Source organism: Prunus persica, chromosome G2 (assembly GCF_000346465.2).
Source record: "Prunus persica cultivar Lovell chromosome G2, Prunus_persica_NCBIv2, whole genome shotgun sequence".
NCBI lineage: Eukaryota > Viridiplantae > Streptophyta > Magnoliopsida > Rosales > Rosaceae > Prunus > Prunus persica.
In genome coordinates this window covers 28,807,129-28,824,184 of record NC_034010.1, presented here as the reverse complement: position 1 = coordinate 28,824,184, position 17,056 = coordinate 28,807,129, and the positions used below count along the sequence as shown (strand labels likewise).

The following is a 17,056-nucleotide window of genomic DNA, read 5'->3' as shown; positions in this document are numbered from 1 at the left end:
TTTCTATACAATTTTTTATAGAAGCTTCATTTATGATTGGAGTGTAAGATCAATCTTTTGAAGTGCGAATAATAATTTTTATTATTATTATTAACACTTGAAATAATGAAGCAAGAGTGAAAATTTTGGGGAAATAATAGGTATGTTAGATTTCTTCAGGTCCATTCATTTCAGCATATATGGATGTTTAGTACTAGAGATGTGGACAGTGAACCACCAATTACCATACCAACATTTTTAGTTTATGTGTGTGTCTGCTGCTGAAAAAATCTTACTAAGTTGAAGGTAAGGTGGTTGGATTCTTGTGATGCTACTGTGCATGTATTTATCTTGTGTTTATGAATCTTTTTTTTGTGTAAATCTGTCTATAGGCTTGAAAATACAAAGTATGGAAGGAAGTTCTCAAACTCCTACCATCAACACATCTTTCACCAACCCAAATGAAAGTCCTACTCCTATACCTACCACTGCTACCACTAAGCCACTTATCCCAATTCCTAAGAAGATAGTAGCTGTTAGGAAAGCATCGGAGGTTTGGAAGCATTCTACGTACTAAGGACATGGTTGAACCAGGGAGTGATATAGGACATAGAGCTTCTTGCAATTATTGCCATTAATCTTATGCATGTGATCCAGTAAGAAATGGCACATCTACATTGTTGCAACATTTAGAAGTTCAATGCACGGGAGGTTCTCTATTGAAAGAGGACAACAAACAAAATGTTCTTTCATTTATAAGGGAGGCTTAGTTTCACATACATATAGCAAAGAGAGAAGTAGACTCGCTTGTGTGAAGATGATAATAATTGATGAGTTTCCTTTTAAGCATGTGGAAAGAATTGGGTTTAACTTTTTTACGAAAGAGCTACAACTTAGATTTGATCCACCTTCTCAATTACCATACCAACTTTTTTAGTTTCTGTGTGTGTCTGGTGCTGAGAAAACCATACCAAGTTGGAGGTGAGGTGGTTGGATTCTGCTGCTGCTGCTGTGCTGTGCAAACAAGGGAAATAATTATACATGGATCCGTACGTTGACCATATGTTCCATTGAGCATGTATAATACTATAATGTATGGTATGGGGTAGCCTAGGCTAGCTATATTTGGTATCGAACAGTCCGCATTTCCACTGGGAGGAGGAAACTTTGAAGTCTCGTGCGATTGGTAGGTGGGCGAGAGAGTGGTGGTTCAAAACTTCGTTGTTTGGTTTTTGGAATTACGTTGGGAAATTTGAATGGTGGGCTTTGAGTTTACGTAGTCTAGCTAAATCTAAGACCATTCATTGTCAAATCAATTACCCATATCCCTTGGATTATACATTCACCAATGATGAAGTGAGAACCACGTGGTGACTGTCGCCATGTGTATGACCAAAAGTGGAGCAAGACGAGCTCATGCATAGCTTACCTAATTTGATTTTTCTTTCTTCTGGATTAAAATTAACAATACCTTTCAAAGTTTTCTTTAATTTGTTTCCACAAGCGGTGCTGATTTTTTATATAGTACAAATCATTACAAGAGGGAGGAGAGTTTCATACACACTATTAAAGTATCATGAAGATTCAAACTTGAGACTAATAATATATAAATCAAAGTCTTTTTACACAAGTCGTGCAAAATTTATTAATTAAGTACTAAACAAGCCTTGATATAATTATACATAGATACACTTGGATTTAAATAGGTTGCAATCTGGCACTAATTGGGAATGTTTCTTTTTCCATTAATTAACAAAGTAAAAAAAACAAAATAAATTACAGTCGAAATAAAGTAATATTTTGAGTCAAAGCAAAGGAGTAAAAGTCAAAGACGAAGTTGGTACTATAAATACGGGACTTCATTCTCACGAAGCCACATAACCAAAACCAAACCAAACAAAACCCAACACACACACCATTCCAGTTCACAACACCACCAACCCGTCTTAGCACCGCCGGATTCATCTCCGGCGGCCAGCTAGCTCCCTCCCACTTCATATCAGGGCCGTGCACGTGTTCCTGCAGTATTTAATTCATATGGAGGAGCCACTGCTTCCGGCAGTGAACGGCGATGGTGTTCGAGACTATGGGCCGGTGACGAGCTGGAAGGATGCTCGGTCGGTGACGTGGACAGAGACTAAGAAGCTGTGGAAAATAGGGGGGCCCATCGCCTTCACAATCATCTGCAACTTTGGTACCAACTCTGTTTCCACCATGTTCGTTGGACACCTCGGAAACCTTCAGCTCTCTGCCGTCTCAATCTCTCTCTCTGTGATCTCAGTCTTCTCTTTCGGCTTCATGGTAATTTAGCTCTAGCTACCCTTCCATTTCATTTATTAATTCTATGCATATAATTTACATACCATAATTCATATATAATTAATGGGGTGCATGCAATGTTCGTATCGTCAATTTACATAGTCTAGGTGGGGTCAGATTTAACAACTCTGTGTCTTTTTCTACTTGATTTATGTTTTTATGATTTGGGTTTCTTTTGTTGCACTCGTCTTCTTCTTCATGCTTTTCTTTATTCTGCTTTTTAGTTTTCTATTTATTTATTAAAATGGTTAAAAATATATACTTTCTGGGATTAGACGGCACACACTCTTCCAGTCTCCGAGACTGACTAAACTTGAGTTGAGAGTTTTTCTATGTTTCTTATTGAAAGTTGTAGTCTTTGAATCATACTCTGTTTCCCAGTTGAGAAAAGCTCGGAAATGATAAGAGATTTTGTATGACGAGGAGAGAGAGAGAGAGGCGATATTATTTATATATATATATGATAATAATCCCTAAAAATTTGAAAAATGAACCCAATTATTCTAATGGATTAGTCTTTTTATTTTGGATAAACCATATTAACGAACAGAGAAAAGTCAAATTTAATTTAACCAATTTTTTTAAAATCGAAATCTAATTAAAAGGAACACTCAAAACTCTGTCTTTTTCCCCTTTGAATTATTCTAATGGGTTATGTCTTACCATTATGGAATTATGTATGTATGTATGCATATGATAGATCATTCAAATCAAATGCGCGATTGATTTGTATGCAATATGTACAATGTATGTAGCTTAGCAGCAAAACCAATGTCTTGGAATTGAAGGAGCTAAATTTGATAATTTGTACAAACTTGTAGCTCGGCATGGGCAGTGCATTAGAGACGCTTTGTGGTCAAGCATTTGGTGCTGGAAGGGTTAACATGCTTGGAGTGTACATGCAAAGGTCATGGATCATTCTATTGGCCAGCTGTGTCATCCTCACGCCAATCTACGTTTTCTCTGCCCCGATTTTAAAGCTTATTGGGCAGGACAAAGAAGTGGCTGATCTTGCTGGAAACTTCACCGTATGTGTCATTCCTCAGTTATTCTCACTTGCCATCATGTTCCCTTCCCAGAAGTTCCTTCAGGCACAAAGCAAGGTTGCTGTTCTTGCATGGATTGGTTTTCTGGCCCTTATTATACACATTGGATGGCTCTTTCTCTTCATTTACGTGTTGGATTGGGGCATCTATGGTGCAGCTATAGCATTTGATATCACAGGTTGGGAACTTGCGATTTGTCAAGTTATTTATATAATCGGTTGGTGCAATGAAGGGTGGAGTGGTTTTTCATGGTTAGCTTTCAAAGACATCTGGGCCTTTGTCAGGCTCTCGCTCGAATCAGCTGTCATGCTTTGCCTTGAGGTTTGGTATATGATGAGTATAATCATTCTTACTGGCCATCTTAGCAATGCTGTGATTTCTATTGATTCACTTTCTATCTGGTAAGGACCCAACTTCCTCCTTTTTGTTCTTGCAACCACTTTCTACTTCTGCTGCTGATCCTTTGGTTTTTTTTTTTTTTTTTTTCCCTTCTTATATTAGATGGTTTATGTACATTTGCGCATTCAAATTATTGATGTTTTTTCTTGGATTTTTACTCAATCAATTGGCATTGCAGCATGAATCTCAATGGATGGGAAGGAATGTTGTTCATTGGAATTAATGCTGCTGTAAGGTAAGTACCAAGACTACTTTTATCATTTGGTGTACCTTGTATGTCATTGTCATCATTCACAAACAACACTTTTTGAGGCAACAAAGATGTTGTGCTTACAATTATCTCTGCCCCTGATTTTTCAGTGTTCGAGTTTCCAATGAACTTGGATTGGGACGTCCAAGAGCAGCTAAATTCGCTGTCTTCGTGACAGTCGTTGAGTCTCTGCTCATTGGGATTGTTTGCATGATTGTCGTCTTGATAGCGAAAGACTACTTTTCTGTCATCTTCACAAGCAACGCGGAATTGCAACAAGCTGTTGCGAAGCTAGCATTTCTTCTTGGAATTACCATGGTTCTTAATAGTGTCCAACCCGTCATTTCGGGTATCAATCGAGTCACTTGGCTTTTCCTTAGTTCCCTCTCTGTATACAGGACTCTTCCCCCTTTTAATTTTTACTGGATTCATGACTTCAGGTGTTGCTATTGGAGGCGGATGGCAAGGACTGGTGGCTTATATCAACTTGGGTTGTTATTACATTTTTGGCCTCCCATTTGGATACCTTCTTGGTTATACAGCAAAATTGGGAGTTAAGGTAAAACATATTCAGTCTCAGTTCCACAGCGAATTGTTTGCGAGATTCTTTCGTCTTCACGGTCTCTAATCTGTGTTTTGTCCAGCTAGTTTTAATACCAAAATTTGTTCATTATTGTAGGGAATTTGGGGAGGCATGATATGTGGAACTGCTCTTCAAACGTTGCTTCTCTTGATAGTGCTTTATAGAACCAACTGGAACAAGGAGGTCAGTTAAATCTGTTATAGGAATCCATATGGTCCTTCAGTTTACTTTGTAACTGATCACCAACTAGGATTTTCATTTACTTATGTCTTCAGCATTCTTGTTTAAAAGACAATAATCATAATCCTTTTTTCTTGGCACAGGTTGAACAATCTTCGGAGCGAATGAAGAAGTGGGGTGGACAAAACGTTGAAGATGAGAAGATTGCTAACAACCGTATATGAACTTGATCCTAAAAGAAATTCACATCATGTTTCTCCTCAGACAAGATATCCTGAGTCCCTAAAATCTCCCTGCTCATATTGGCCTGAATTTCTCCGGAAGTCATGTTTTAGAGTTTCAGGGTGCTCTTCCAAATGTTCTGACACAATTTTAAACCAGCGTGATTTGTTCCCCGCAGGAGATTTTACCTCCCAGTCAGTAGTGCAGAATTTACCTATCAATTTATTCGACTGGTTTGATCTGATTTCCCCTTTTCAAGGTTCTCTTTCATCATCAATAGTGTATGTTAATTTTGGTACTAAAAGTCACTATCTCTAATGAGATCAATATGCATAAGTTTACTGTTAGAATAGTAGCAAACAAGGGCTTGCAAAGGAGCAACAACAGAAGAAAAAACCATATGCTGAAAACCAGCTTTCTGGGAGATTCTCCAATAAGTATTTTATGTTAAGTATTCGTTATATTCATTAAATATGTTGGTAGTATCTTAGATGCAATCAAATGGCTAAAATTAGAAGTATGTAACCAATCATTAACTTAAATACTTAATAGAGAATTTCCCCTAGCTTTCTACTCAAGTAATTAACCAAAACTTCTACTATGATGAACAACTTCACTGAATCACTGCTGCTGATAAATCCAAAAGACCAGCCTTTTATTTTTCTTAAAAGTGTGTTTTTTTTTTTTTTGGTCAAGCTTAAAAGTGTGTTAAGTCCAAGCTTGAGAGAGAAGCTTCTGACATGAAAAGTCAAATAACAATGATGATGAAATAAATTGAAAAAGCCTCTTTATTTTATCTATCCTCGTTTCATTAAAGGAAGGGCGTTAATTATTGACAAATTTCATCGTCTCGCGTTATATAAGTTTTGTACGCGTCAATCAACATCAACGTCAGGATGGCCGAGTGGTCTAAGGCGCCAGACTCAAGTTCTGGTCCTCTAACGAGGGCGTGGGTTCAAATCCCACTTCTGACATTTTGGCATGTACATTTTCTCGACTTTTTATTTAATTTTTTTAAGGCTGTGTAAAGTGTAGTTTTCCAAATTCCACTCTTGCCATAATTTTCTCGAGTGACTTTTTTTGCCGACGATGAAAGATAATTTATTCATCACAAGGTATTGTCACTTTACATACTTCTCACATTGGCTAATAAATCCAAGCACGTTCTCGTATATTTCTCCATCAGAAATACTTTGTTGACCCAGCTAACATTCTAATAACCCCCACAAGACTTGGACAAGCTTCTTCTGGTGCAGAAAACAGGAACAACAGCTGAGGTTGGTTGGACTCATTGCTGGACTTCTCATCTTTCATTTGTGAAATTGTGATGGATAACCAACCTCAACGTGTCACAATCCTGTGCCTGCGCTGCCCAGTTGCTTTTAACAAAAGAAGCTTCCCTTGACGGTAGGCACAGAGTTGTAGGCTGAAACTTTGAACTCGATTGATCGATTATGCACTCGTTCGTTGGCAACAGTCTCTTCATAATGTTGGAAAAACAGAAGCTTTTGTAACAAATCCCATCCCCTGTTTCTGCTTTACTTACTTTAAATTTGTGTACTGTGAAGCAGCATTAGAGGTGTCAAACAGGACAGGCTGGCTCAGTACGGCACAGCACGAACACGAATATTAATGGGTCATGTTCGGCATAGCACGAAAATTTAGGCCGGGCTGGGATCAAAAAATAGGTTCAATGGATCAGGCAGACCCATGGCCCGACATGGGTCGAGCTTGGCCCGAGCATGCTTCAAGCACGGCACGAGCCCAAGCCCGCTTCAAGCACAGCCCAAGCCCGGCCCACTTAACTGTTTTTTTCTTCTCAAAATTCAAAATGCAATCATTTGACATCTAATGTCATTTTTTTTTTAATTTTAATCATAAACATATATTTGATATCTTTCATTTCAGAAAAATTACTTGGATCCTTAATTAATTAAACATATCAACTACAAATTAATTAAACAACATTGGACTTGATATATAATCAATACATATGACTATACGCTTCTCTTATAATCAAAGCAATACATTTTTTCACATATAAAATAATAAGTTGTTTAAAGATGAAAAGTTGAAATGAACTTTGTGGAGTTGGACATTTTTTGCCCTTCGCCCCTTTATATTGTTTGGATGTTTAATTGATTAATGTTTTCAACTAGTTCATCATTTCTTGCCTTTAATTATATTTTTAATTTTTATAATTTGAATTATCTAGTGGGTAAAAAAAATAAAGCGAAAAAAATTCAAATTAAATGGGTTAGTTCTTGGGCCCGATTATAGCACAAGCACGAGCACGGGCACGGGCACGGCACGAGTCCGGCCCAACCCGTTTCAATATGGACTGGGCTTTGGGCCGAGCTGGGATCAATGACTTTACTAAATGGGCTAGCACAGCATGGCCTTATAAATTAAATGGGTCACTACGGCACGGCACAAAAATATTAAAAACAAGAGTTTAAATAAGACGGGCCGACCCAACACAGCCCGTTTGACACCTCTAAGCAGCATGAAGCATCTAGACCTAATTAAGACAACCAAATTAATTAACCACCAAGTGTAATTGTCAGTCAACTTTGCCTCTTAATTAATCGGCATCCAAAAAGTACAAACCACCTCAGGTATATGCTTAGTGCCTAAGCTAACATAGAATAACGCCACTTAACCTGCCTAATATAATTCTTCCCCAGATACTCACTTTAGCCTTATCCTCACTTTCCCGTGTACTCAAATACCCTCCCACCAACCCTTACTAAAATCAATTACCAAGGATACCACTGTATTTTCGCTTTTTTTTAACAAATATTCCCTCCCTTGGACCTTTATATACGAATAACCCGTTATAAGCACAATCGCACACACTCAAAACGCATTATTGACCACACAAAAAGACCAATTAATGGCGTCCGGCCACGAAGTCCAAGTCAAGCTCTCCTCCGCCCGCGACCTCAAGAACGTCAACTGGCGAAACGGCCCAGTGAAGCCGTACGCCGTCGTATGGGTCGACCCCAAGAACAAGTGCTCCACCAGGGTCGACGAGGAGGGTGACACGTCACCTTATTGGGACGAGACGCTCACCATCCCTCTACCGGGTCCTGTCGACGGCGACACCACGCTCTACATTGACGTCGTGCACGCCGGATCCGACCCTGACACCAAGCCACTGATCGGGTCCGCCCGGCTCAAACTCCGCGAAGTCATCGATGACGTGGGCTTCGACGAGCGCGCCAGCCGCACTCTGCAGCTCAAGCGACCCTCTGGCAGGCCCCAGGGCAAGGTTGACGTTAAGGTTACTATTAGGGAGCCGCGCTACCGTGCGCCGGAGCCGTACTACGCTCCGCCTTATGGGGTCCCACCGGCGGGGTCGAGAGATTATACTGCACCGCCGCCGGCGTATGGCGCACCGTACGCCGCACCCGCACCGCCGCCGACTTATGGAGTACCATACGCCACACCTGCACCGCCGCCTCCGCGCGATTACTACGCGGCCCCACCTTCTGGGTACCAGTACAGTGCGTACAATGCTCCTCCAGCGCCGTACGGTCAGCCGGCTCAGGCGAGTTATGGTCAGGCGGGGTATGGACATGAGGAGAAGAAGAGTAAGTTTGGTGGGATGGGGACAGGATTGGCTGTGGGCGCGGTGGCGGGGGTTCTTGGGGGAGTCGCATTGGCGGAGGGCTTTGATTACGTGGAGGACAAAATTGCGGATGACGTGGCGGAGAAGGTGGAAGATGATATTGGGTACGACGATGGGGATGACTTCTAGGATGTTCTGTCGTCATCTTGAGAGTTCGAGACTTTGATCCTATTGGTCATTGTAGCGTGGCATACATGCATGACATGGACCAGGCTTTGTAATTTGTCCTTTTCTTTTTACATTGAGAAAATTTGAAAATTAAAAATTATGTTTTTTTTTAAATGGAAAAATGATAATTATTTTAAATTGTGAAATTAAATAGGAAAAAATTTGTTCGCGTTATTATTATGCGTGATTGGATAAGCCAAGCGTGAGTGAATCGCGTGATAGGATAAGTTGGCGATGACGCAGAAAGAAAAGGAAAAGTCTTTTATGAAATAGGAATGCAAAAAATAAATAAATTGCGAAATTAATATAATTTATTATTTAAAAAAAAAAGTATAAGCCCATTCCGTGTGACGTGATCAACACACTAATAAAACTGGCATATTCTTAGAATAGGAACGTATTCGGGCGGTGGATGTTAGGGAACTTGTTCTTTTTCTTTTTGTTTTACCAAAACACACGAAAGTAATACGTTGCCGCTTTGTCATGCTCAAATGATATCAACCGCACATTTTAACCCCAAGGAGCCAGTGCCACATGCACAGGAAAGATTTTCGCGTAACAGGAATAATATAATATTAATTTATTATTTCTAATTAATAACGTTATGACACAATTAATAACACTTTCATGCAGTATAGCATTATTGACCGGAAATAGCAAAATAAATTTCTCTCCACATGTACTTGTCTAGGGTGATTTGAATTAAGATTGGAACGAAAGCTCTTGCTAAACTTCCTAACAATTCTTATAAGCCTTCGCGTGCACTACAAGCCCCGGAGTTTTAAGTTTATATCTATGTTTCTTACAAGCAACAGCAAAATGAAATGTTAGGGCTCTCTACTCTATCTATATAAACGCCCTCTCATTTTTACAACCCTTAAATTCTCTGTCCACTGACGCAAAGCATCCTCTCATCTTTCAATCCGTACACCCACAGGTTCATGTTCAATTCTTCATGCCACTTTCTTATTCTCCTATATTTTGTATCATCAATTATATTCTCTGATTTTCTTTTTCTTTCTTCTTTCCAAGCGTTCTTTGCAGTATTGAGATTCACAGGTTCACGAGGTTGCAATGGGGAAAAGAATTAGTGCGCGCATCCGAAAATTTATTTCCAGTACTGGTAATTTATTTTTATTTTCTTTATAAATAAAATAAAATTTTTTTTTCCTTTGTCCAAAATTTCAAGCTCGCATTCTCGTTTGTTATTCTAATTGCAAAGTGGGCTTGTAATGGCTGGGTTGGGCTGGTTTATTGTTTTGGTGCAGAACCCGGGCCCACCAGACCGACTACTTCAATGGGTGTGGATGTAACAGAAGAATACGCTAATGCCTTCCGCACCGAATCATACCTCGACTTCTGGACACGTGTCGTGGCATTATCCAATGGAGACTTAACCAAGTCCAACAAGCGCATGCCAATGGAGTCAACTACCGCAGCTCGGCTCCCATCCTATCGGCTCTTCGCGGAGCACCTTTTGGATCCGGACCAACCCATGGTTGCTCGGATCTTAACCATGGCCCCGGACCACCCCACACTCTTATCCGACTACTTCACCCAAACAGCCGACGCTTCCATCCTATGTGGCCTCCTATTAAAAGACATTGACCGTACACGTGTCAAATACCGTTCCATCAAAACCAGCCTCCAATCCTTAAATGACAGGTCTACCCCTGAAACACTTACCCGCCTAACGAAATTAACCAGTGCCTTGTCCCTGATTCGCATTCAAGCCATTCAAGCTGGGTGCTCAAAGTTGCTAAAACGGCTCGAGTCAACTCGCAACAAGGCTCGAGCAAAGCTTCGGCTAGCGAACAAATTAAGAGCCGGCTCAGCTATTTTCTTAGTGGCGCTAACGGCTTCGTTAAGTGTAATTGTAGTCACGCATGCTCTTGCACTAGTTGTGGCGATGCCGGCTTTTATAGCTGCTTCTCTTGACTTGGCTTCGGCGAGGAGGCTAGCGAGGATGGCTGCTCAGCTCGATGCAGCCACCAAGGGGACTTACATACTAAACAGAGATCTAGAGACTGTTAGCCGGCTCGTGGCTCGGCTGAATGATGAGATAGAGCATATGCATGGCATGGTTACGTTTTGGGTGGGGCGTGGAGAGGACTGGAGCCAAGCCAGCGGCGAAGTGGGTCGCCAGCTGAAGAAAAATGATTGTAGCTTTAGGCAGCAGCTTGATGAGCTAGAGGAACATTTGTATCTGTGTTTCATGACCATTAACAGGGCCAGAAATCTAGTTGTGAAGGAAATTCTGGATCCGGGCCATACTCATAGCACACAATGACCCCCGCGCGCTGCGCTGGTGGTTGAATGTATAAATTATTGGGTCATAGTCAGTTTCAAGTTTCATAAAATGCAGCAAATGCTCCTAATCGATGTTACGTTACGAATCTACGATGCAAAGACCAAAGGCCAAATTTGGGTTTACTAGGTAGGGTCTATAATATGCATGTAAATGGGTCGGTGCATGATTTAGACAGATAATAAACTACTATAAGGTCTTCATCATCTTCTTCAAACAGGACTGGGACTGGCTGGACTGGCTGGCGGTCATTCAATGCCAAGCCAACCAACCAACACTTGTTGCACACATAAATTTCTGGGTTCCTTATCAAACTTTTCTTTTTTTGTTTTCTGTTTTTTTTTTTTGCTTTTAACATTGCACCCACTCCACACTTGACAGCCAACTCTGACCGGCGTTTATACAAAGATGGAGGACATTCTGTTCAGGCTATGACATTACTGATATTTTTCTACAAACACAACCATGCCTCTTCTCCTCCCTATCACCCCACTTTGCCCCTAATTAAGGCTATCAGATTCTGACCCACGTCAACAAAACTAACAAGATGGGTATGATTAGGATGATGATGGGGTCCTATTGGATCGCTCACAGTTGGATGAGGCGACGAAAGAGGGAAACTCAACAGCCTATTAATTAGGGAAGAAACATTTCCAAAGATGACAGACCCACCATTAATCTTCCTCTATTTTCAAGAATTCCTTTATTTTTTTTCCCCCCAAAATATGTCACTCTTCGGTTTTTAATTTTTTCAAATTTTCAAATGGAATTATTGACTTTGTGGGAATCGGTGATTGGTGTTTAATTGAGTGGGTTGGGTGGTAATGGGTGTTTAATTGAGTATGGTTTTTGGAGTTGATACGGTTTACTGAAAACAAAAATCCAGAAAATCTAGTTCCAGGTGAAGAAGAAGAAGAAGAAATTGGTGTGGTTCGGACTCGCGTGTTCAATTTAGCGAGTTCGTTATTTTGCGAACTACTTTTTAACGTCTTTATATTAGAGGAGCGAGTGAAGGGTTTTGATCACTGTTGAATTATATAATCTTATTTAAGTTAGTCCCCTCTTTTATCAAACATGAATTTTCAGTATTATGCCAGTCTAGTCTAATCAAACATACCAAACACAACCTTATAGAAGAACGCCTCGCTATATACGGATTCTTTACGGACCCAATGATAGATATAATTGTAATTCATATAGGCTATTTAATCATGTTTATGAAAATTCATGAATTACCCACTTGCCTTGGATGCCTCAAATATTTTTAATACAACGGCAAGTGTACTAGTGCAAAATTTTCGAGTGTCCTAGTACTTGCAGTCCTCATTTCTGATGTAATAATACATGATTGGTTTGAAATAGCATTGTGTCATTTCTGATGTAAAGGATCCAAATTTCTTGCAAAAAACTAACTTTAACCTCACCTCTGTACCTGTAAGAGCATCCACAATGATGCTCTCTATTTCTTAGCTAAAATTTAGCTAAAAATATAAGAAAGCTATTTTAGGAGCTCTCTAAAAAATTTCAACTCCAACTGTATTCCCTAATTTGGAGAGTCATAAATGCTATAACTCTTTTTTTATTGGTCAATCTCTATTAAAAATAAAATAAAAAATTATTAGCATTAAATAAAGTAGCATTAAATTATAGGGAGTCATTAAGAGTCCTTTTTTTCTCCTCAAATTTAGGAGCTCCTAGAGAACTCTCTATTTTAGGAGGTGGATAGGGAGTATAGTTGGAGTTGTATTTTTACAATTCCTCCCTAAAATTTGTCTAAGAAAGTGATTTAAGGAGCCCATTATAAATGCTCTAAAGGAGTTGCAAATTAATGGTCATACTTACATCTCAACGATCGCAACAAATTTAGAAAGACTTTTTAAAGTGTTTTATATGATTTTAGATTGGTCCCAGAGCCCTCCGTGGTTGAAGGCATCCCCATTAAACTGAAGGCTAGTAAGATTTTAGAAAAGCTAGGTACAAGAGTTCAATGCTGTGGCCCATTCATAAATAGGTCCAACTAATTTTGACAGCGTTTTTTCTTTTATCGTGTATCATTATGATTTTGTTAGATCCAAAGAAATGAATTAGCGGCTCACAACTAATAACATTGATATTGTTCATAACTTAATCACATACAAAGCTCAATATGTATTACATTTTATCACAAAAGGCCTCGATAATATTAATAGTGAAACTATTAATTATATCTTGTATTTTATTTAGTCAAATTTCCAATGTATAACTTATATTCTTCAATAGACTTGCGTTGGATAGGAAATAATTTATTACGAATTTCTTTATTATTAATCCCTCGACTCAATAAATATTTTAATTTTCTAAAAAGCAATTTTTTTTTGGGTAAAGCCGAAAAGCAAAACTTTATTTGTAGTACATAATTGTCTTTATCCCACCACAACGTTGTTCTTTTCAATTTTACATTTTATTTATTGCGATAATTTAAAAAATCACATAGATTTTGTATAGTTTATTCAAATATATAGAAACTACACTTGATTTGGAATCTGAAGCTTGAGAAATATAATTTATTCTTTAATTTACAGCTTTATATTTTATTTTTAATTATAATAAATTATTATAAAATTTTAACATAATTTTCAGTAAATATTTATAACATAATAACGTATATATATGCAACCAGAACACACAAATAGTTGGAATTATAATAATTTATCTTTGATATTAACCCCTTAATATACACAACACAACCCTCCACTACCCTGCCCTGCTCGATACATATATAATTCACACCTAGCAAAAAAAACTTACCCATAAGAACATCTCCAACTGATATATCAAAAGTGCCACATAAATATTTAATAATTAAAAATAACATCTCACATCACTCCAACCGAATTGACAAAGCTGATGTGAAATAAAGGCTAAAAGTTCAGCCGTTACTTTTGACATCTCAAAAGCAAGATGTCAAATAATTATTTTATTATTTTTTAAAAATAACTGACAGTTACTTTCATTTTTTTTTTCTTCTTTATCTTAAATAATTTAACTGTTACAATAATTATTTATTTGACATATCGGATGAAGTGTAAAACTGTGTAAATATCAAATTACCACATAAGCCTAGCAAAAAGTGTTATTTCATGAAAATTTCTTTCCACACCTAAACCTAGTGAAAGAGAAACATTTATGGGTCCCAACCTCTACCGTGAAGCCCATAATTGCAACCCCAACTACACCAGCAACTTATTTATAAGTACATCTGCTACCCTCGTTCATTTATCAACCCACACACTTTCTTCGGTTTTCCTTTTCAAATTTCATAGCCAGCTCCCTGGTTGATCAACATCAACATCAACATCATCAACCATGGCAGCTGAGTTGGGAAAAAAGGAGGAAATCTTGAAGGTGAAAGTCACTAACAAAACCCATGTGAAGCCCAACAAGAAGATAGGTAAGAAAGAATGCCAGCTCGTCACATTTGACCTCCCCTACCTGGCTTTTTACTACAACCAGAAGTTACTGTTTTACAAGGGGGCAGAGTATGAGGAAATGGTGAAGAAGCTGAAGGAGGGTTTGGAGGTGGTTCTGGTGGAGTTTTATCAGCTGGCTGGGAAGCTTGGGAAAGATGAGGAAGGAGTGTTTAGGGTTGAGTATGGTGATGAGATGGAGGGTGTGGAGGTTGTGGAGGCTGCATCAGAAGAGATCTGCGTAGCTGATCTGGCTGTTGAGGAAGGCACCAGTGCTTTGAAGGACTTGATACCCTACAATGGGATCTTGAACTTGGAGGGCATTCACAGGCCTTTGCTGGCACTGCAGGTAAAATTCATCACTCACTAATTAATACTAGCTATCTACTCTGATTAACTTCAATAAATAATCAATGCATTAATGACATGGTTAATCACAGCATCTAATTAATCTTTAGCTCAACAAAATCTAATTAAATTAGTGGATGGGACCCAAGAAACACTTTTACATGTCCATTTTGCAGACGTTCTGGGTAGGTGTGTCTATGAAGCTTTTTCATGCATGATTGAAGATTCCTATTTTTGTGAGTTTTTTTTTTTTTTTTTCTCCTCTCCATACAAAAGATACTCAAACTTAAATGCAAAAGGACGACCAAAGTGACCTAACTCACATACATTTGTGTTTTTTTAAGATCTAAACTCATGTATATGTTCTATTTCCTATCTTGAATAATCAATGATGTTTGATAACTTTTTTTTTACTGTTTATTATGAACCATGGATCACTTGCCTTTTCATAATTTGAACCCTTTTAACCGTTGATTTGGATTTTGTGGGGTCACGCCACGCAGTTAACCAAGCTGAAGGATGGATTGGCAATAGGGTGCGCCTTCAACCATGCGATCCTAGACGGCACCTCAACGTGGCACTTCATGAGCTCGTGGGCGGAGATCTGCAATGGGTCCAAATCCATTTCAGCCGAACCCTTCCTGGACCGCACCCAAGCCCGAAACACGCGCGTGAAGCTCGATCTCTCTCCGCCTCCATCCAACGGCGACGCGTCGTCCAACGCCAAAGCGGACCCGAACCTAAGAGAGAGAGTGTTCAGGTTTTCGGAAGCAGCCATCGACAAGATCAAGTCAACAATCAACGCAAACGCACCATCGGACGGCTCAAAACCATTCTCCACATTCCAATCCCTCTCCGTCCACATCTGGCGCCACGTCACCAAGGCGCGCCACCTGAAACCCGAAGACTACACGGTCTTCACCGTCTTCGCGGACTGCCGAAAACGGGTCGACCCGCCAATGCCCGATACCTACTTCGGGAACCTAATTCAGGCGGTCTTCACTGTGACAGCAGCCGGGTTGCTGTCGGCGAACTCGCCGGAGTTTGGAGCTTCGATGATCCAGAAGGCGATCGAAGCGCACAACTCGAAAGCCATTGACGAGCGCAACAAGGAGTGGGAGAAGTCGCCGAAGATTTTCGAGTTCAAGGACGCGGGAGTGAACTGCGTGGCGGTGGGGAGCTCGCCGAGGTTTCGGGTTTATGAGGTGGATTTCGGGTGGGGAAAACCGGAGGGGGTGAGAAGCGGGTCGAACAATAGGTTTGATGGGATGGTGTATTTGTACCAGGGGAAGAGCGGTGGGAGAAGCATTGATGTGGAGATTAGCTTGGAGGCTCCGACTATGGAGAAGCTGGAGAAAGACGAGAGCTTTGTTCTGATTGGCAACTAGTTGAGTTCAAGGTGGAAGATGGAGATTAATGGAGCTAATTAAATTGGTTTGGCGTGTGATTTTAGTTGAGGCATGCTTAATAATAATCACTGGAGTCGCATACGAACCAATTGTAGCAAGCATATGCTTGGTTGGACTTGCAATTAAGTATGGGCTATATTATTTTCATATTTTGGATGGAAGTTTGGTGTGCGAATCTCATCTTAAGTTTATTTGGTCAGTATTTTTTTCCAGTGTATGTATTTCTCATTTGGTAGCTCTGCTTAGATTGATTTTATAAGTCTCTCGTAATCATGAGATTTATAAGACACTGTGTGTTAAATTGTTATGCAATTTAATAAATCAAGACTCGTGTGTCTGAGTTAACCACACATCAACAAATTGAGGGTCCGAACAATGTCTTGTATTCTATTAATGAGAGCTCTCTCTAATGTATCTAATGCTCTTTTTTTTTTTTTGGTTTAGAACCTTTCTTATTGAGCGATAATATATTAAACTCATACACATAACACAGATGCTAAGACTATAGCCCAAAACTTCGCATAGAAGAGCAATTACTCTAAACCATAGTCCAAACTATCAATAATATCGACGAAATATCGAGGATATTATTGTTTTTTCGGATCAAGGATATTTTGGAACGTATCTATACACATATTGTATAAATATCAATAATATCGGAAATTATTGATGTCGATAATTTATCTTATACTTCAGCAATATTTAGCCAAAATATCGCTATAATATCGATAATATCGATATAATGAAGACAATGAAAAAATTGAA

At 39.3% G+C, this 17,056-nt stretch overlaps 4 protein-coding genes and 1 non-coding gene across 6 annotated transcripts; all 5 read left to right on the top strand.

Annotated features, from left to right (window-relative positions):
• Nucleotides 1,841–5,444, top strand: LOC18785331 (protein DETOXIFICATION 35). The gene is made up of 7 exons (XM_007218995.2): nucleotides 1,841–2,280; nucleotides 3,120–3,745; nucleotides 3,922–3,978; nucleotides 4,104–4,342; nucleotides 4,434–4,552; nucleotides 4,673–4,759; nucleotides 4,900–5,444. Exons 1-7 carry the CDS (start codon nucleotides 2,017–2,019, stop codon nucleotides 4,978–4,980), a joined length of 1,473 nt encoding a protein of 490 aa, XP_007219057.1. The 5' UTR covers nucleotides 1,841–2,016; the 3' UTR covers nucleotides 4,981–5,444.
• On the top strand, nucleotides 5,869–5,952 carry TRNAL-CAA. Its single transcript has one exon. It is a non-coding gene; the product is annotated as a tRNA-Leu (tRNA).
• LOC18784924 (protein SRC2) lies at nucleotides 7,770–8,941 on the top strand. The gene has a single exon (XM_007218708.2). The coding sequence runs from the start codon at nucleotides 7,875–7,877 to the stop codon at nucleotides 8,739–8,741; it is 867 nt and encodes a 288-aa protein (XP_007218770.1). The 5' UTR covers nucleotides 7,770–7,874; the 3' UTR covers nucleotides 8,742–8,941.
• On the top strand, nucleotides 9,587–11,294 carry LOC18787532 (UPF0496 protein At3g49070). Of its 2 annotated transcripts, none has more exons than XM_020556422.1 (3): nucleotides 9,587–9,717; nucleotides 9,813–9,903; nucleotides 10,049–11,294. In XM_020556422.1, the coding sequence occupies exons 2-3, from the start codon at nucleotides 9,855–9,857 to the stop codon at nucleotides 11,068–11,070; spliced, it is 1,071 nt and encodes a 356-aa protein (XP_020412011.1). In that variant the 5' UTR covers nucleotides 9,587–9,717; nucleotides 9,813–9,854; the 3' UTR covers nucleotides 11,071–11,294. The 2 variants fall into 2 exon arrangements, with proteins under 2 accessions (XP_020412011.1, XP_007218328.2); XM_007218266.2 differs by having other exon boundaries at nucleotides 9,588–9,717; nucleotides 9,825–9,903.
• On the top strand, nucleotides 14,332–16,647 carry LOC18785452 (BAHD acyltransferase DCR). The gene is made up of 2 exons (XM_007220933.2): nucleotides 14,332–14,883; nucleotides 15,386–16,647. Exons 1-2 carry the CDS (start codon nucleotides 14,434–14,436, stop codon nucleotides 16,268–16,270), a joined length of 1,335 nt encoding a protein of 444 aa, XP_007220995.1. The 5' UTR covers nucleotides 14,332–14,433; the 3' UTR covers nucleotides 16,271–16,647.